Source organism: Papio anubis, chromosome 1 (genome assembly GCF_008728515.1).
Source record: "Papio anubis isolate 15944 chromosome 1, Panubis1.0, whole genome shotgun sequence".
Lineage (NCBI taxonomy): Eukaryota > Metazoa > Chordata > Mammalia > Primates > Cercopithecidae > Papio > Papio anubis.
In genome coordinates this window covers 99,139,920-99,161,501 of record NC_044976.1, presented here as the reverse complement: position 1 = coordinate 99,161,501, position 21,582 = coordinate 99,139,920, and the positions used below count along the sequence as shown (strand labels likewise).

The 21,582-nt window shown below is 38.9% G+C and overlaps 1 protein-coding gene across 8 annotated transcripts in view; it reads right to left on the bottom strand.

Annotated features, from left to right (window-relative positions):
- Window positions 1-21,582, bottom strand: part of CDC14A (cell division cycle 14A) — a 170,873-nt gene that overhangs the window by 54,126 nt on the left and 95,165 nt on the right. For 7 of the 8 annotated variants that reach the window (XM_021921278.1, XM_021921265.2, XM_021921267.2 and 4 more), the window contains exons 8-9: window positions 10,606-10,693; window positions 2,784-3,014 (exon numbers count right to left, since the gene is read on the bottom strand). In XM_021921278.1, the coding sequence (XP_021776970.1) occupies window positions 2,784-3,014; window positions 10,606-10,693 (319 nt within the window). The remainder of the gene's footprint in view (window positions 1-2,783; window positions 3,015-10,605; window positions 10,694-21,582) is intronic. The other variant, XM_021921280.1, reaches the window with a different exon arrangement.

The window sequence follows — 21,582 nt, the reverse complement described above, 5'->3', positions numbered from 1 at the left end:
CCAGCAAATTGTTTTCTAGTTTATCTCTGTATAAAATACTTTATGTTGAGACATGACATATTCATTCCCTTTTCAGTAGCTACCAAAGTTCATCTGACATAGGAAAGATTCTTTCTCCCTCCTTCTTTTAGTTCAATTAAAAGACTGAGTGCTGCTTGAATTCCCAGAAAATTAAGCTGACTTAATTAGGGCAGATGTCAAAATAATTAACAAGCCTATAGTAGATAAGTATGCTGTGAAAAGCAATAGAGCTGTAATTAAACCAAAGGTGTAATCCCTATAAAAGAACCCTCTATGTGTGTGCAAGTGGAAGAAAATGAAATAACACTCTCAAAAAGACATGACCACACGTAAATGTGACCGTCCTATACAAGAACTGAATTCAATGTTAAAGGTTCTGATTTAATATAAAAACATCTACAATACAGACCAGGTACGGTGGTTCACACCTGTAATCCCAGCACTTTGGGAGGCTGAGGCAGGTGGATCATCTGAGGTCAGGAGTTCAAGACCAGCCTGGCCAACATGGCAAACCCCCATCTCTACTAAAAATATAAAAAATTAGCCAGGAGTGGTGGCGGGCACCTGTAATCCCAGCTACATGGGAGGCTGAGGCAAGAGAATTGGTCGAACCCAGGAGGCAGAGGCTGCAGTGAGCCAAGATCACACTATTGCACTCCAACCTGGGTGACAGAGCGAGACTCTCTTTCTCCAAAAAAAAAAAAAAAAAAAAGAGGAAAGAAAAGAAAAAAAAAGAAATCTGCAATATAAAATAAATACATATATTTTTTAAAAGGTAAACATTCACAGGTCAAGGATATAGAGAAAATATCTGTAATAAGAATGTTTAACACCAGAGAGTTTTATTTGCACAAGGTCTCTCAGGTGAGAAATACTATCAAGAAACACACTGAGTTTTAATGAAAGCTTTGCAGTTCTTCTCCTTTGAATTTGTCACTCCAAGATACAGATGGCTAATCCACAGATAAACTCTATGACATAGTAATAATAAAACTACTTGAACTAGGAAATAAGGCCAAATTAATCTCAGGAAAAAAACAATTTTTATGGCACAAAACTAAACTTTGAAAGAGAAGACAGGATTATTTCCTGCTAAACATTGATATAAATGTTCCCATTAGCTCTCAAGTTCTACTGATGTTTAAAATACGTGACATGTGGGCTTTTTCTTGGACCTGGGCAATACTGAACAAAATGCAATGGAAAAGCAAACGGTGCAAATGAATCACATGGGGACAAGCCAACACACTGCCACCCCACTGTGGCCTGAAAGGAGCACCCACAAATGAGCCAGCAAGTAACACCTTCCTAACAGACTCCAAGCCAGAGACAAGATATCCCACAAAGCCAGGGCCCATGCTGCTAGCTAAGGGGGAGGTTAGGGAAGGAGAGCTCTGTCCACCCAGGAGGAGGGAGCCTGGCGTGGGGAGCCCTCCTCCAAACCCAGGCCACGTGCTGCTCATTTCCATCTCTCCGGGTCTCTGGGAAACCGCAGCTTCCCATTTCTGCTCACATGTTCACAAAGTACCTCCACCTACTCAAATCTTAAACATAGAAACAAGGGCCTACAAAACGGCATTTTAATTTCTGTCAGAACCAAAGCCATACTCGTCTGAATAAGTCAGTTACAGCAGCACTAGGCACATGAAAAGAACAGCACCCTCCCCAACACCTACTAGATGATTAGCATAAAATGAGAGGGAAACCAGGTCTAGCTCCAAAACCACGAGCACAGCACCACCCAGCGACACTAGGAGGAGCTGCGCGTGAGGAACTCAAGGCTCCAGCTCAGGGCGGCCCAAGTGATTTCTCCTCGCCGAAATCAAAGACCCAGTAAAATATCTGGAATATTTCCAGTATTATCCATACTGAAAGATCTGGAGTGGAATGGATTTTGAGCCTCCTCAAAGTCTAACAACTAAGTTTAGAGCAAATGGCATGTCATATTTTCTGAGTAGCTGACATGGGGTTGCCAGATAAAATACAGAATGCATGTTCCCTGCAATATTTGGGACACACTTATACTTTTTGTTTTAAAAGTATTCATTGTTTCTCTAACATTCAAATTTAATTAGGCAGCCTGTATTTTTATTTGCTAAATCTGGCAATCCTAAACCTTCTATACTCTGAACAACTCCTGCCCCAAAGTATCCACCTCCAGAGATCAGAGATTTGCAAAACCAACTCTTTAAGTTCATTCCAAGAGGCAGCATCACATCAGCAGCATTGTAAGCCAGCCGATTGTCCCTAGCAACAGGCATGGAAGACACTCTGCTCCATGAAGCCAAAGACTAGCAGGGGAGGGATGGGCAGAGACTGGAATGGGGGTCCAGATAACTGGGTCATAAAACAGAACTACGACAGTGCAAGAGGATGGGGAAGAGATGAGCAATTCTGAAAAAAAAACAAAGGAGAGGGGAAAACTAACAACTCTTGCCTCTTGAGGATTTCACCTGTTTAAAGGTGTTCCTGCAGCCTAAGGACACTGCTACTGTAATTTCCCCTCATTGTAGTACGTGGGCCTGGAAAGGTAAGGTCTGAAAAACTAGCATATCAAGAAAGCCACACCACCATCAATTGTCCACACCCAAGCAATCATTTCTTTAAGAAGGGGTTACTAAAATGAGTTTGTGTGCCAGTTGTCTCAAATTAAAAACCTCATTGTGTTCTAAGACACGAAACAGGTTTTGTTTTGTTATTTGCTCTTCTTTGGCCTGTCCCTTCGATAAACGCAGCCACCACCACCGAGGCCTTGCACACACCTTTGCAGTGAACGGCGATGGCCCCTTCGGTGTTCTCACAGATGTTCAGGAACCTTCGCACGATGTTGTCACTGGGTGTGCTGCCATCTATGAAGAAGAGGTCATAGTGCTCGAAGCCAGCATCTGTGAAGCGCTTTGCCTCATAAATCTTTTTGTTCAGCCTCACAACTGCAGTCACATTATGCTTTTTGAAATAAGGAAAGTAGGCTTCAGGGGCGTGAAGAGGATAACCTAAAGGAAGAAAGGAGCAGTAAGCAAAAGGCATGCATTTCATCTTCCATAACCCAGAAATACAAAACTCTCAACAATGAAGTGTGTAAATCTCAACAAAGCTTGGGAGGAAAGTGTGTTGTGTGAGAGAAAAGGTCACAGCAAGCTCCTAAAAGCATCAATCTTCATAACTGTAAGACCATAGGAGGTTAAAAAGAAAACTTCTCTAAGTACAGGAAATATATCATTAAAGTTCAAAATCTCAACCTCTAGATTCGAATTCTGGGAGCACACTCTTCCGACTCCCAAAACAAAGGCATTCTTGAAGTACTCGAATGTGCATAACAGACCTAGAATGGTTCGTGGTGACTTTATTCTCCCTTGTGCTTTATTCGCCAATTGACAAATATTTTTCAACTACAGCTAAACCTTTTTTGCCATATGTATAGCTTTAATTTGTAGTACAATGCTCCCCAAAAGCAATTATTATTAAATACCTACTATGTACAAGTCACAATTGCATATCATTTCAAATTCTCAAAACCATCTCTTAAGAAAGGCTAACTCTATTTAACATATTAAGAAACTAAAAGAGGGGGTGTTGGGGAGATATTGGTCAAAGAAAACAAAATTTCAGTTAGAAAGGAGTATGTCCCAGAGATGTATTGTACAACATGGTGACTATAATAATTTGAAAGTCATTTAGAAAGAAGAATTTAAGTCTTCCCACCACACAAAAAAATATGTGAATACTTAAGTAAAACTTGACTTAGCCATTCTACAATGTATACATATTTCAAAACTTGTTGTACACCATAAATATATAATTTTTATCAATTAAAATAGAAATATTTTTTAGTTAAAAACAAAAAGAATAACTTTTGTGGATACCTCCTTTGTTTGAGGGAGGAAGATGCTCCGTCTTTAAACCCCCTTTTATTTTTGAGCGGCTCCACCATTGTGTGAGTATTCCTGGGAGCTACGCAGTCAGCTGGGTTACAGACCTAGCCTTAGCTAATCAGCCAAGGCGACCACTGGGGGCGCTGGCCATTGCAGGCCTTTCTTGGCAGCTCCAAAGGTTCAGGGGACTAAGTTCCCAGCACACTGATGGCCACATCTGTAACCCATTCAGGATTCACTGATCCCTAACATACCAGCTGAGTGAAATTATCTCAGTTGGAACCCATTCACGATGGTAGGTTCCAGGGGTGGCGGCAGCCAGCAAAGTGAACCAGACTGTTTCCGTGCTGTGTCCTTGGCTGTATTTCCTGCTGCCTTGGATCCCTGTTATGCTAGTCAGCTCTCGGCTCCAAGCCAACTCTCTTATGTTCTGTGACACTGGGGCTGGAGTCCATATACGTCCTACATTTCCCAGACTACCTTTCTATCTGACTTCCTATTGGTTGTAAAAATGGGAGGCACTAAAGCGCAACCTGAGGAGGAGGAAGGAACTTCTTCCTGTCCTCCTGGCAGCATCACTTCAGCAGCAGAAAACAGGAAGCAGCCAGAGTTCTCAGCTTACTTTGGCTCTCATACCACCACCCTGCTGCACTCACCTCTGAGGCTGGAGCCCTCACAGTCTCCACTCCTCAGCCCCCAAATCCAAACACCAGCTGTGTGGCATTCCCTTCAGAGGTCACAGCACCAACCTTCTGGCTCCTCCTCAGAGCTCCCAGGTTCTGCTAACTCCACTTTTGTCCCTGTCGTCCCCCCAGCCTTAAAGGTACTAGCTGTTTTCTCCAACATATTCTGGTTTCTTCAGTGCTGCCTTTTTACTTTTTAGTCTTTTTTGAAACAAACTCCTTGTATTAAATTATTTATGTTTGAAATGCCTGGTGTGGTTCCCATTTTCCCACTTAGATCCTGTTCATCTTTTAAGCCTAGTTCTCCAGCCTTCTCTTAAAGTCTATGAGCCACCCAACATATTCCAAAAACTGCCTTTTACCAGAGTTAGACAGCCCTAACTGGTACACTTGGCCAGGTCACACAAAGGATGAAGACAGAATTGGAAGGCAGGACCAATTAATCCACAGCTCAGATATGTGATTTTCACAGGCCATGTTGCTTTTGAGCAAAGAGGTAATACAGAGCTTATTTAAAATATTTTTTGTAGAAACAAAAACATATACAAACATGGAGAAAACATGCTTTTCTAACTGCAAAAATCAAGTCTGTTTTCCCAGTTGGTTTATTTGCTCAAATTATTTCCTGCAACAGATTTATAGCCTAAAGCAAAAAAAGAACTATAGTTGGCATTAAGAAATAACAGTTTTTCTATCATGTTTGGAATGGGGAGGAGAAGGGCTCATAAACACCTGGAAAGCCTGCCCTGCGTGTGGCGGGCTGGTGAGAGCTTCTGCCTCCAGGTTGCTAGCATGCCTGGGACCGCAATTGCCTAGCCCCTTCTTCCCTGCAACAAAGGCTGCAAAAATCTCTCCTTTCATATATGAATTTCCATCATGAGTAAATGGCAGCATAGCTAATATGCCTAAATAGAATATTAAGAGAAACGATATATATCTCTTTTGAGAAAAAAACACTGGACAGAAATTGTCCAAATATGGCAACAGGGCACTGAAATAACAATAACAACAATAATTGCACCTAACATTTATCAAGCACTTACTATGTGCTAGCCACTATGCTAAGTGCTTTATGTGGATTATCTCATTAAAACCTGCAATTACTCAATTTCTGATGCCTGGAAAAGCTGGCCCATACACATACAACTAGTAACAGGTACAGCCAGTATTTCAGTCCTGACAGTCAGATTCCAACACCTGTGCTGGGGCTAATTTCAAGTAAGATTCAACTTGATTCTATCTGTTAAGGCTCCAAATAAGAGAACATGATATGAGCATGAGCGGTTAGAGTTGGTGAGCAGGTTTTACAAAAACCCACAAAACTGTTTGAATAAATTATAATGAACAGTGGAAACGTCCTATGACCTGTGAACAACTGTGTGTGGCTTTTACGGATGTACGTGGGTGCTTTTTGTGAGACTGGTTTTAGCAATGTGTATAATGTGCCGACCCAGAGCTGATGGAGCCTTCATCCGACCCTTACTCCATCTGGCCACAAGATGGTGCGCCGGCATCACTGAACCACAACAAAGTCGTGGAGGTGAGCTGACCAAACACATGAACAGGGTATCAGAGTCAAAAGAGATTTCTTTATTCATCTCTTCCCAGGCCCTCATTTCAAAGTTCGAAAACTGACGAACAGCAGAGTCAAATGACTAGTCCGCTCAGTCATTATTAAAAGTAAAAACTACAAAATGAGCAGGCAAATGTAGAAAGACATAAAATCTGTTGATTAGGCTAGTTAACGATAAAAATATAACCATAATACCTGCTATCTAATAAACGCCTATTATGTGTGCCCGATACTCTGCAAGGCACTTCATATAACATCTCTAATCCTCACTAGGTGCCTGCAGTGAGCATCATATTTCTCCCACTGTGATATACAAGAAAACTGATGCTCAAAGAAGTTGTGGAACTCACTGAAGCTCACGCAGCCAAAAAGGAATGGAACCAGGCTTCAGCCTGCCCAGGCTCTTTACTAAACGGGACACTGGGCTTCTCTCTTTAAAGGAGCAGGCTAATGCCTCGAATTGTTGGGATTCTCAGTCTGAAGCTATCTTTCTGTGTGTGTAAGTGTGTGTGTGTGTGTTTAAATGGAAGTGAGAATGACAGTGACACTTAAGAGACATTTTTACAGAAAATCTGAAATCCAAAGTATCTTTTCATTCTGTTGTTATCCATCACTTATCAATTCAAAATTGTTTAACAAAAAAAAAGTAGGGTTCTTCTCTTCCCCACTGTCAAAACAATGTGAATCAAAATGGCTAGAAGAAACTCCTAGTGTTCCCTGTTGACACAAACACACACTTAAGGCTCTTATAATACATTCTGCCCAGATCCCAAGATTTTACAGCTTCCTTTAGCTACCTCCTAGCAACAGCTTTTTGATCATTTCTTTAAAACCTCAGCTTTTCTACTAATGATCCTCTAAAATGACTTTCAGCCTCCTCAGAAAAACAAAGGTTTCTCAATTCAAAAAAAAAAAAGAAAATTACCAAGATGTCACTGTAATTGGATCAGGTTTCTTAATTACATCACAAAATTATTTTCTCAACTTCAAAAAGAATTTATAAAGTTAAAGTCCTTTACAAAAAAATATAGTGAAGCTTCTAGTGAATATCAGATCTTAAAATGGAAAGTCCAGTAAAATAGCAATATTTTACCAATGGCAGCCTTAAATGAAATTGTTCTAGGCATCATAAAAGCTAACAAAGATGAAATAAATGTACTTTCAGACTTTTTTATGTCAATATGAGAGGGCACAATATATGCATAGAATAAAATACGCATATAGAGCAATATCTTAAAGTGATTATTTCTTGATTATATTATGTGTTTAAAGAGCTTTACTCTTTATATTGCTTAAACTTTCTAGAGTGAGTGTGTACATCCTCTGTAATAAAATTTAAAAGAACACAGAATTCAGAATTAAATAGACCAATGTTTGAATCCACACGCCAACAATTACTGGCCTATGAACCTGGACGAGTTAGGTAATTCCTGTACGCCTCCAGCTTCTTTTCCATAAAATAGATCCCACCTGCTCCAGAGGGTTGTTCTGATCATTAAATAGATGATGTGTGTGCAAGAGACTTAGCACCCTTCCTGGCAGGTAAGTGAATGGTTGCTATAATTTTTCCCCATATTAAATACAGGACCAAAAAATGTTTTAAATATTTTTGACACTTACAACTTATATACAAAATATGCATATCCTTCTATCTAGTGATTCTATTTCTAACAATTTAGAGAAGAAACTACAGCTGCAAAAAGATGTATGAACATCTATGCCAACCACAGCAGTTTTTAAAAAGTGAAAAACTGTTCATCTGGTTAAATAGATGATGAAATTTAAAAAGAAGAAAAAGAATAAGAATAAGTGAAAAACAACTTAGATCTCATTCAAAAATAAATTAACAGGCTGGGCTCAGGGGCTTAAATCTGTAATGCTAGTGCTTTGGGAGGCAGGAGGATCGTATGAGCCCAGGAGTTCAAGATCAGCCTGGGCAACATAGAGACCTCATCTCTACTAAAAATTAAAAAAAAAAAAAAAAAAAAAAAAAAAAAAAAAAAAACCTGCCAGGTATGGTGGGACGTGCCTTGTAGTCCCAGCTACTTGGGAGGCTGAGGCAGGAAGATCATTTGAGGACAGGAGTTCAAGGTTGCAATGAGCTATGATCACACCATTGCACTCCAGCTTGGGCAACAAAGCAAGAGCCTGTCTCTAAAAAAACAAAAGCAAAAACCAAAAATAAATTAACACAATATGGCACAGTCATATGGTAGAATAATATGCAATGCAATCATGGAAAATGATTACATGGATCTACATTTACTGCTATAGAAAGAAGTCGTGATATGTTAAGGGAAGAAACCTGGCTGTAAGATAGTAACTATGTTATGATCCCACTTTTGTTAAAAAAAATAATAATATTTTCAGCCAGGCGCGGTGGCTCAAGCCTGTAATCCCAGTACTTTGGGACGCCGAGGCAGGTGGATCATGAGGTCAGGAGATCAAGACCATGCTGGCTAACACGGTGAAACCCTGTCTCTACTAAAAAATACAAAAAAACTAGCCGGGCGAGGTGGCGGGCGCCTGTAGTCCCAGCTACTGGGGAGGCTGAGGCAGGAGAATGGCGTAAACCTGGGAGGCGGAGCTTGCAGTGAGCCAAGATCCGGCCACTGCACTCCAGCCTGGGCAACAGAGCGAGACTCTGTCTCAAAAAAAATAAATAAATAAATAATAAAATTAATATTTTTAAAACGCATGTATCCATAGAATACACAATGTCTATATACATAAAAACATTTTAAATGGCTTTTACAATTATACCTCTTAATTTCTCATTAAGAAAACATAGTCAAACACATGAATCACAAATGGTGAAAGTCTTTTGACCTTGCCAAATACCCGACAACAAAACTACTACTGAAACAATATCCCTACTAACATTTCCTGGGCCTGAGTCAGGTAATTTGCACAGAAAGCAGGTTTAATCAGTCTTATCCTGAAAGGCCAACTGTCAGAAAGCAGTTTCCTCGGGTTCTCAACATGTAATTCCTAACAACCCAAAATGACAGACCAAAACAGATTATTTAGCAAGCTTATAAGTGAGAAGATCAAATTCTGGCTTCACCATCGAGGTATCCTGTTTGTGAGCTTAACTCTCTAGACCTGGATTGCCCATCCACACAGTAAAATCATGATTCAAGCGGGGTTCCCTATTAGATACGCCACAGGTATGAAAGGATAAGCATATTTATGAAAGCTCAAATTATAAAACCTAAATGCATAAATAACAATATGCAATGGAACTACATTCTAGAATATTATGATTAAAGAAAAATAAATCTTTTTTTTTTTTTTTTAAGAGACAGGGTTTTGCCATGTTGCCCAGGCTGGCCTTGAACTCCTGGCCTCAAGCAATCCTCCCACCTCGGCCTTCCAAAGTGCTGGGATTGCAGGCACATGCCATCATGCCCAGCTGAAGAATAAATCTAGACCAGGGGTTTCAAGTTAGGTTCCCTCAGAACACTTGTATTCCACCTCTATGATCAGATAGAGAGAGAGAAAAGGGTGGGGAGTAGGGCGGGAAGCTATTCTGTTCATGGATATTTTTCAATTTTATGTACTTCTCTTATAAATTATTCTTGAACCTCTGTTGTCTATCATTACTTGTCTTCTAGGGAATGTTAGTAGATAGAAAAAATTAGTAAGTAGAAAATATGTATTAGTGGGAAAACTTGCATAGCTGATCATGTTTTATTCAAAAGGTTTATTTTTAGTTTTGCTTTTATTTTTTTCCTAAATATGTATGCCCATAGCAATAAATATGCTGCAAACAAGTAGTTTAACCACTGTCAGCCGGAAAATTGTACCTAGTTGTCACAATGGAACTAAGTGTATCAGTGTAGTGGCAATGTTTAGGAGCCCTCCTCTGGTTTGGAGTACTAGTTCTGTCTATTACTTTGTTACCTTGGGCAAATTCCCTACTAATAAGGCTCAGTTTACTCCTCCCTAAAATGGAGATAACAATATCTATATCTCATAGAGTTGAGTGTTAAAAGAGATAATGCTGTAATTTGTGTAATTAACACCTAAGTATTCAATAAATGACACACTGTCTTCACCATCATTATTCAACATGGTGTTACCCAAAGAATACCTTCATGTGTAGCACTCTACCAACAAATAAATCTGAGAACCACTGAAAGAATACAGCAATCTGCTTATAAGTTTGACCAGTTTGTTTCTCAGATTCTTCTCTAATAATTGGGGGTCAGGTAAAGTGAACATCCTATTTATGGCAAGCTAAAAATTTGTTAAGTTCTAAAACAGTGATTATAGCTCCACCTACTGGAAGTACAATGTTTAACACACTAGTCACCACTGTTCAATTTTTTAAATTGTGAATAAATATTCTTTGGAGAATATTACCAAAGAAAATAATTATCTGAGGAAGTTAAGAAACTTAGAAAGATAAATCAAAATAAATGTTTGGATGGTAAAGGAAAAAAAAACCTACCATTTTCAATTTTGCTTTTAGGATGTGGTCCACTAAATGCTAAAAATTTTCCTGGAACAATCCAGTTGAAGTCACCATTTTCAACTCGCTGGCAGAATTTTGTAAGAAAAGAGAAGAAAAATATTTTATAATTCTTATACAATTTAGGAAACCCTTACAAATTAAACCGCTTTTCACTCTTAGTACTAATTAGACATACATGTAGACAAATATAGCTTAAAATAAAAACATGCACCTGATTCTCAAAAGGCTATTTTGGAATTCAGTCTACTTTAGAAAAACTTGTGTCTAGACTGTATGAAACATTTAGAAACTTTTATTTACAGCAGAGGTATTTTGCATAAAATGTTTGTTTCCCGGTCACTCTGCAAAGAAATGAAATGAAAACAAACATTGCTTGTCCTAGCAATAAATAACAGAAAATGGGAAATATGAATACTTTCCATGACTGTAGTAAACGTGTTTTAAACAATGAAAAAAAATCTGTAAATATCAAGCTCATGATGAATACACTTCCAATTTTTTTTCCTCTTTTTATAGAGCTGATATCTCTTGTCAATGCCGATTTTTAGAGGGGGAAATGGCAAAAGGCAGGAGCGAGGGATACTGGCACATCCATTCCACAAACCAGAGTCAGACAAGCTGTACTCTGAGGGCTAACAAGACTCAGACAAGTGACATACACAGAGTCAGGTGCTCCTCCACTCCAGCTAATGAGACACCTTGCAGGAAAGCCAACTGGACACAGCTGATCTTCCAATTGAATTTTCATCTCTCTTTTTAAAATGTTGACTTTTTAAATTAAGTTAACTCCTATGAAACCAAAAAAACATGCTTGTTGGCTGACTTTGAGCACCAGTTACCAGCCTCTAGTCTATACATGCTAAGAGATCTTCAGAAAAGGCTGAAAGACCAAGAAAGTGGCCAAGCACCTTCCCATGGCTCCATCATCTCCCCCATTTTCTTCCCTTCCCCATGTGCCTTTGAACCATGGGACACTGGGGCATGAGTAAGGTTACCCCAAATTTTGCAGTCATTGGGAGGCATTTGTGCAATGCATCACAAAATACATGTATCACCTCTTTACTTACGCTGTCTTTACCACCACCACCCCCTCCCCACCTACCCCTACCCTTGCCTCCTCATCTCCATCCTCAGGGCAGGGAAGCAATGTTGTTCTCTTCACTGGGCCATCCATTACTATTCATATAAAAAGCTTTCTCCCCCATTACATGGCAAGGACCTTAATAGTACAAAATTGACCCAAATATAGACTCTGTACTCTACCGTAAGTACACAATAAATATTCGTTAAACAAATTGGAATATGGCCATCAAAAAAAACTGCAGCCACTACTTTAACTACTTAAATTGCCCATTATCATTTCCATGAAAATCAAAACTTGGTTATAAAATATAATTGTCATTTTTTAAATGCAGCTGTTTCTTCCCAGTTATAAAAAGTTATATGTGAAACTGTGCATACCATTTTATAAACATCTGAACTGCATTTAATCTAATTGTAATAAACATAATATCTCCAGCCGGGCGCAGTGTCTCACGCCTGTAATCCCAGCACTTTGGGAAGCCGAGGTGGGTGAATCACCTGAGCTCCGGAGTTCAAGACCACCCAGGGCAACATGGTGAAACTTCGTCTCTACTAAAAATACAAAAAAATTAACTGGGTATGGTGGTGTGTGCCTGTAGTTCCAGCTACCTGGGAGGCTGAAGCAGGAGAATTGCTTGAGCCCCAGAGACGAAGGTTGCAGTGAGCTGAGTTCGTACCACTGCACTCCAGCTTGGGCCACAGTGAGACTCCATCTCAAAGAAAAAAAAAAAAAAAAATCTCCAAAATGCCCTAAGTAAAATCTAAGTTATTTTATGAGTGTTATGAATGTTATGAATGCACATGTGAAATTAAACCTCAGGCATAGCTTCTATTTATAACAAAGAATCTAATTATGGCAATTAAACATTTGCTTGTTTAAATAAAAGTCTCAAATTAATTATCCAATATCTCTCAAGTAATTATTAAGCTTAAAATAGTATTTGAAAATCCAAGAATAAAGGTATGCACTAATCATCAAGAGACTAAAACCAATTCTTTATGAACAATAAAAGAAAACAAGTTCTACGATCACTATTTCTGTATCCTTGACCATCAACCAAGTAGGTTAGATAAATACACTGTGCAATATCTCTTATTTGGATTACAGAAATCCATTTGGTTAAATAGCAACCTTTTATAATTAATCATATGGAGAGAGGCAAGGGACTCCCTAAGATACATTCATTCACAGAACCAAAAGAATATGTTTGCAAATCCTCCTACTCATAAAGATAAATAGATAATATTGGGTTATATTCAGCAGCCAGGATAAGGTTGATGGAATAAACAAAAAAGATTAGGTCTTAGACCTAAATCTGAGAAAAAAATTAATAAGAAAGTTATAGCTTTTAACCAACCTAATATATGCTTACTTTGGTAGTCTTCCAAAGTTAATATTTGTGCCTTTATTCCTAGTGAATGACACAAATGTCAATATTTATCAATAACAAAATACTTTATATGACACAAATTGGTTTTTCTAATTAAACACACACATACACTTCAAAGAAATCTAGATCAGACAGGAACTTAAGGTACTTTCCAACCCTACCACATTTTATAAACAAATATCTAAGCAACGATGAGGCAAGAGTATGATTTCACCACTTCTGATCTAAAGCCTACTACCTACCAAATACTATGCAAAAAAAAAGACAGATGTTCTTCACTGTAAGAAAAACCCAAAATAAAAAAATCTGAATTCCTCAAAGTGATACATTTAGGTGTTGTTATTCACTGTGCCGTAGGATTCTCCAGTCTACAAAAGATTCACAGCTTTCTTTTGAATAGTTCACTCTCTTGGTGCACTCAAAATATAATTTGACTAAAAAACGTGAATTTTTTACAATTCTTTTTTCTTTTTTTTTGGAGATGGAGTCTCACTCTGTCACCCAGGCTGGAGTGCAATAGTGCAATCTCAGCTCACTGCAACCTCTGCCTCACGGGTTCAAGCGATTCTCCTGCTTTAGCCTCCCAAGTAGCTGGGATTACAGGTACAAGCCACCAAGCCCAACTAATTTTTTCATATTTTTAGTAGAGATCAGGTTTCACCATGTTGGCCAGGCTGATCTTGAACTCCTGACCTCGTGATCCACCCACCTCAGCCTCCCAAAGTGCTGGGATTACAGGCATGAGCCACTGCGCCCGGCCAATTTTTATGATTTCTACAAAATGCATCTGTGACTCTAAAATAGTCGTCACAAATATATTTTTCAGTCCAAACACTGAAAACTATTTGACCTTTTTACTACTGTAATAAACCTACAGTAACATAGAAAAAATGGTCTTTGAGGTTGACGATTACAAGATTGATTCCCTTTATCAACAGATGTGTTTTCTAGGAAAACATGCAGAAACAGTTTTGAAGCGCAATTCAACATTCATTTAAACATTTGCTGAGCCTTTATTATATATCTAGGACTGTAACGTAGTGTCAAACATGAAACAATACAAAGCATTCTCTGTGCTTTTACAGAGTCCAAAGGCAAGTGGGAATGACAAATAACAGTAACAAAAATGGCAGCAAATATGTGGATACCACTGACTCTTTGTTAAGCACTACTGTATTCTATACAACTTAATTCTCATCGCAACCCTACGAGGTAGGTGTTATTCTCATCTCCGTTTTATCCATTAAAGAAAAAGTCACATTACACTTTGTAAGTGTGATACTAAAAGTACATAAGAGGAATGACAGTGGCACAAAGACTATTTTGAAATTTAATAAGGTAGAACCACAATGGCTTTTTTAAATCCATTTAAGAAGTGCCTTCTTTATATTTCCCTAACTTCTAAAACAACAAAACAGTGTTGACAGTATAGTTGTATCACATAAACGCAAACATGCTGTAAGGATGGGCACTTTATGAGCTTAAAGCAAAGTAAATATTTGAATTATTTCGTTTAAGTTGACATGCCATCTGGCTTTAAATAATAATCAAACTCTAGATTATTAATTTAGACTTGCTTTTGAGGGAGACGGCGCGGTGGAGGGAAAAAGGAGTGTCCCATGTGGATGACTGCTTCACCTCTGCTAGCATCAGCTGCACCAGAGAGACGGTAAGTTGGAAAATATGTAGGGTCCCATTCCAACAGTCCAGATCAGTGAACACCTCTGCTGGTACAACAACAGCAGGGTGCAAAACTCCAGTGCACATTTGCAGATGCCACTCCAGTGCTCAAGACGCAAAGATGATTTGGAGTCAGCAGCACATACATGGTTGTTGAAACTTGGAACTGGATGCACTCAATCATACAAAGTGTGTAGAACCAGAAATCATGAGGCCCTAGAGAACCCTAGCAAATCAGGGTGGGCAAAGGAAGAGAAAGGACTTGAGAGGGAGGCTGAGAAAGATGGCTGGCCATGGACGGAGAAGAAATCCAAAAGACGGCACATTATAAATCAGGGAAGGAATGCGAATTGGAGAGCGACCACAGAATAAACCAAGTAGGAAGAAGAACAAGCATAGCCACTTGGTTTTACGAACCCTTGTGTCAGCAAGAACAGTTTCAGTAGAGGCCAGACCATAATTAGTTAGGGTCGAGACTGCTCTCTTAAGAAGTTTGGAGATAAAAGAAGGAAAAGATACCAAACAATCATGAAAGAGGAAGAAAAAAAGCCATGGGGAATTGTTTAGGACAGGGTAAGTCTCAAAACATTTTATAGACTTAACCAACGTGATCTTTGAACCAGCAATGGGTGTAAGATACTGAAACACTGGGTCCCCTCACTTTTGCAATTGCAGTGGCCAGGAAGTAATTTTGCTTCCTTAAACGTGAGGATTTAGAGTAGTGTAATGAACGCTACCAGATGGCTGCAGGAGAATGCTTCTTCTAATAGTTCTTCCAATATTCAAATCGCCAACGGGAGGCGCACTTCCATAACTGCTTCAGGTGGTGAGGACATGCCCACATACTTGCATTCTGGGGACTGCTTGACCCCAGTCCTATGGCAGTCCCATATTTCCAGTTCCATGATCCACCAACATGTAAAGAAGGCAGACTAAGCAGCATCCAGATTACATTTTAGTTCGCTGTACAAATTCTAATCCAAAGTCTTGAAGCATCATAACTTCAGTGTTCAACAACATTGACTCCTGCTATTGACCCGATGTGACTTGTTGAGAGATGGGAGGCCTAACAAACTTTACTGTTTCTCAAGGTGGGTGCTAAAGAGCAATTGTTAGGACTCTACACAACCTAGTCAATCTGGAAATTTACTTACACAGTGAAGGGTGACAGAGTCAACCTGGAGATAGTCCCCAGTCACATATTAAACTAAATTGATGTTGCATACAGAACTGGTCTTAGATTAAAATATCTAGCAATCTGTGTTGTAAATAACTGACTTAGAAACAAAAAAAGTCACTCTTCCAGCATAGATTAGCTGCTGATAAAAGAAATATCATTTGAAGAAGTTATCTACCGTGGTAAATTTGTCCCTTGGAATATTACTGCAAAATCAGAATGGATTCTTAATTAACATGTTTTAGGCACTTTCCACAGAAAACAGATCATATAAAATATCTTGAAATGTGCTATACTCCTGTTTTTAGTATTTATTCACACATTTATTCATTAGTTCTTTCATTCCACAAATAATGACTGCCCACTATGAGTATACTGTGCTACTAGGTTACTCATTCAAACAAAGAATAATAAGACACAGTTCCTGCCCAAAATTACCCACAGATACAGGAAAGACACAGATGTGTAAACAGAGTACCACACAAGGCTACATGAGAAGAGCTTCCACAGGGTTGAGAAAGACTTAACAGTCAGCCGTGTAAATACAGTGGACCAGAAAGAAGAGTTGACCGGCAGGAGGAGGGAGCAAGAGCATGTGCAAAAGCTCAGAAGCCGCCACCTGGTTAGCTGCGTGGATTTGGGTATGGGAAGGGAGTGGAAAAGGACAAGGGTGGAGAAGAAGGACAAGCCCATGTCAAGAAGGGCCTTCTGTGCTATAGTAAGGAGTTTGCATTTCCTCCACACCTTTAGTCAGTGTGGAGCCCATGAAGGGGAAATGATAAAACAGGGGAATGATATAATCAGACTTAATTTTTAAAATCTACACCCTGATAGTAATGTGAAGTCTTGATCGAAGAGGCCTAAGATCCAAGAAAGACCCAATCCCAGGCATCCAGAATGAACCCAGGCTTTTTCACAAACAGTTCCCAGACGGGCTACGTTGTAATGTGGCTAAAATAATGTGAAATCACTTTCTAGAATAGAAATGGTCTTTCCCCAAAAGAGCACCCTTCAGGTGAAGATAGCAATAATGATAAACTGAATTGCTTGAATGTCTCGGGAACAAAATAGTCCACATTTCAGCCTGTCGTTGATCAGTGAGAAATTTTGTATCACAACTAAATTGATAAGCATAAAAATGGGGGCTTGGGGCAAGACTCAAATATGGTAACTTCTGCAGAATGAGGCACAAGAATACATGGATTCTATGATACCAGGTGACAAGAGTAAAGGCTTTAACCCTACACATGGAGAGATGATATTACTGGTAGCCTCCTAAAAAACGAAAAAGAAAAAGAAACATTGGGCCTAGCAAATATATGGAGCAAACAGGAGGCATTTAATATCTGTTCAACAAATGAACTGAAAAGCTATAAGAATGCGGCCACAAGGAGCATGGTGTGGCTACTTGACTCTCAAATAACAAATGTTCATCTACACACCATTATTTCTGTAAAACAAAGCTTCCTAACCAGTGTGACCAGAATGGAGTTGCCTGGGCAGACTGGAACAGCCAGAGTCCCCAGGCCAGTTGCCAACAGCTATGAGCTATAATCACAGGGTGTTGAGCAAATATTATCATTTTCTCCATGTGCCATGATGAAAAAACAAAAGGAAGCCCTGTGCGGTGACTGTTGTAAAGGCAGTAACCAGTGCCTCTGTCATCAGGCCTGCAGGCCAAGTGTGGCTCTAACTTCTGTCAAGACAATGGTAAAGAAGGGGCCTGGATTTTTCACATTTAAAAGTACAGGATCAAGGCCACAATAGTTTGATATTCTGGAAAATATTCTCATAATTTTGTTTTTCACACCCAAAAAAGGAATGACTTATGGCAGGGGGCAGATAATGGCAGCTAGAAAATAGCTCAAAGAAAAAAGTCAAAGTACTTTCTCACTTTTGAAGTCGTTTTTGAACTTTTAGTTTCACCTAATCCCCAAATAGATATTTAAGGAGACTCCTCGAAATTGCATGGGCTGAATTTTGAATGGGGTAATAAATGTAAGCCACAGTGATGAGGAACCTCCAATGTTGCCACTGAAGCACCATTTCTTTGCATTTCTTCTCCCAAACCCAACTAAGGACACTGCTACCGCATCACACTTCCATCATCAAACATGGCAAGCTTTCTGGTAAACAGTGGAAAGCCCTTTGGGACAAGCAAAATAACAAACTAAAGACACAACTTCAAATTATCTCTGATAAATAACAACTGCTTACCAGTAGCATCTTGAACGATCACTGGTGTTTGGGCAACATCTTGTTTGGTAAGGACAGCTACCCCCCCAAAAAATAGAAGAAAGCTGACTGAAGGTAGACTCTGCATATGGGTGCCACTTCCAGGTCTTACAAGCAGAGTATTAGACTATACCAGCATTAACCATTAAACTTTACTATTGAAGAGCATAGTTCCTCACATACATACAGCTACATAATTTAATTGAATGTTCAAGCTCTATCATCTTCATTATTTTTCCCTAGGATAAAAGGTCAACTTTTATTTTTCTGAACTAGATTTGAAATGGCTAGATTTCAAAGGAGTAAAAGTTCTCAAGGTTCTCAAAGTATGTATTCTTTGAGAATACCTTAAGAAGCTGTTGGAGAAGCATAAATGTTTTGACACTGATTCTTAGAGGAAGGTTTTAGACCATTGTCTCACAGTTACTTTTCTGGACTTTCCCAGCATACCTGCCCAAATTTCATCTGATTGGGGCAAATGTAAGGACAACAGCTTGGTAAAGCACCTGGAAAGACCACATTTTGGAAGATACTTTTGCAAGATGGAAGCCAACACCTGGTGTTGTTTATCAATACTTAATACAATGGGCCATTTTTAAGTCACACGAAAATAAAGCAAGAGCCTGAGGTATCTCACCTCGAGCTTTCTAAATAGAACAGGGCTTTGAAATTAACTCTCATGTGAACAACAGATCACATGAAGCAAGGAGATATAACCTAGGCTTCACGTCATACTGATGGACTACGACAATACATTGGCTAGCCTGTCCTTGCAGAATCCACACTCTAGCTACATGTGGCTACTATGCACTTGAAATATAGCTAGTCTAAATTAAGATATGCTATAGTATAAACTACACACTGGAGGCCAGGCGTAGTGGCTCACACTTGTAATCCCAGGACTTTGGAAAGACAAGATGGGCGGACTGCTTGAGCCCAGGAGTTTAAGACCAGCCTGGGCAACATGGCGAAACCCCATCTCTACAAAAAATACAAAAATTAGCGGGACAACGTGGCATACACCTGTGGTCCCAGCTACTCTGGAGGCTGAGGTGGGAGGATGGCTTGAGCCCAGGGGGTCAAGGCTACAGTAAGCCTAGGTTGCACCACTGCACTCCAGCCTAGGTGACACAGCGAGACCCTGTCTCAAAAAAAGATAATAAATAAAAGAAATAAACTACACACTGGGCTTCCAAGGCTTAATTCAAAAAAAATGTAAAATACATACATCATTAATAATTTTTATAGTGCTTACATGTTAAATGCTATTTTAGGTATATTAGTAAATATGTAAACAACATATTTACAACAAGTAAAATGTATTATTTATTTCACTTTCATATTTCTATTGGACAGCACTGCTTTAGACCCTGGAATTGCAGGAGGAAGATGGATATAACCTTTTGCAGGATAGGCAGAGGTTTATCTGTAGACTTTATATAAGTGTTTCCCAAATTCTGTTGACCTCATCACTAGAAGCATTTATAACTAGCACTCTTTCTGTAAGATTCCCCTTTAATCTCACATAGAGATACAGTCTTACTGGTTTAGGCTTTTTGTTGTTGTTGGGTGTTTTTGGGTTTTTTTGGGTTTTTTTTTTTTTGTTTTTTTTGAGCCATATCATTTACTAAACATACTTTAGTAAAGAAGTGTCTTTGAAAAGTTGCATCTTGAACATCCCCTAATCATCTAAGGTTCACAGTCTCACCAACTGCTGTCAACAATAAAATTTTGCTTTGAAAACTACACTGCCTTCATTGGAATACTGACTTTACTGGAGCTAATAAAATGTATGAATTCAGCTATTCCACAAGTTCACCAAATATCATACTCACTAGAACAGGGCAAACAGCAAGAGAAATCTGACAGGAAATGACTGGGCCCACAGATTGTCAGAAAAGAGTTCCTTTATTCATTTATTCCTTCAGCAAACATTTAAGAAATCAAGAAATTAAAATTTAAGAAATACCTACCACCTGCCAATCACAATAGTGGTTTTCCATTTTACAGGCTTTATAAAAGAATAGATAAATCACTCTCAAAAAAAGAAATTGTTTGACAACATTTTCCACATGTTCACCAAAACTGACTGCTCCCCTCCCATCACCTAAATGGTTGTTGTCAAGGTGAAAGCATGACTACCTTCTTGTCAGATTTTTGTTTGTTTGGCTGGTTGGTTTGCAAGAATAAAATTGTACTGTCTGCTTAAGGTTTTTCAAGATTTTTTTCAACTAACCCTCAGCATCACCATTAAAGTTAGAGAAAAACGAAGGAAGGAATAAATAAAAAATCCACTAGTTTTCTCCTTGAATTGCTCCTTCTTCTCTCTCACCCCTTCCAACCCCCTCCCACCTCCGTCTCTGCTTTAATTGGCTTTAGTGTTTGGCTGTATATTTAATAATTAATACAATGGGCCATTTGCATTCTTCATGCTCATATACATGGGGCAGAGATCCAGGTTTTGGGGGGCTCTGAAACTTACCTAATTTGAGGGTCCATCTTAGAATAAAAAATTATTGACACAAAATTGGGTATAGGACTGTAAAAGGTGCCCATACAAGTTGGGGGTTGAGGCTCTCTAAAATTTAAGCTTCGTTAGTTTCAAAGTAAGTCACCTCTGGTCATATAATGTAGATACCTACATGTGTGGGCTAGGGAGCATCTTACTATCATTTGTTTTATTACAAAGATGGATTTTATTAAAGCACTCTTCCATATCCTTTCTTTTCAACAAACATTATAGAAATCATTCCAAGATAACTGGTATAGCTCAATTCATTTTTTAAAATGACTGCATAACATTCAATGATTCAGATGTACTACAAGTTATCTGACCTTCTTTCTTATAAGTATATATTCCCTTTGTTTCTAATTTTGGGATTTTAGAGGGGAATGGTTTTTTTTGTCACTACTAAAAATGCTTTTATGGTATTTTTAAAAACTCTCTTTGGGTTTTTTTCATAAATTGCATTAAATGTATTAATTTTGGGAAAAGTAGCAGCTTTATGATGTTAAATCTTTCTATCCAAGAACAAAGTATCTGTTTTTCTATTTGGTCATAATTCCATCCATAGGGAATTTGCAACCTAATAAGGAAAATAAGGCTTGTACGCAAATAGCCATGATGTAAGAAAAATGGAAAGTACAAATTGTAACACATGAAATTGGCCGGGGGTGGGGCAGGAGTACTCCAGAGCTGAGATCTAATCTGTGCAGGATTTTAACACAAACAAAATGGAGGAGGAGGAGGTTCAAGGGATGGGGATCTGGGAAAAAGCAAGCTCAACCAGGCAACAGGGATATTCAAGAAACAGTAACTAAGCAGTTCAGAGGAGCTGGAACAGAGTACGTACAGTGAAGAAACAGGAGATGCGGCTAGGAGGGTAG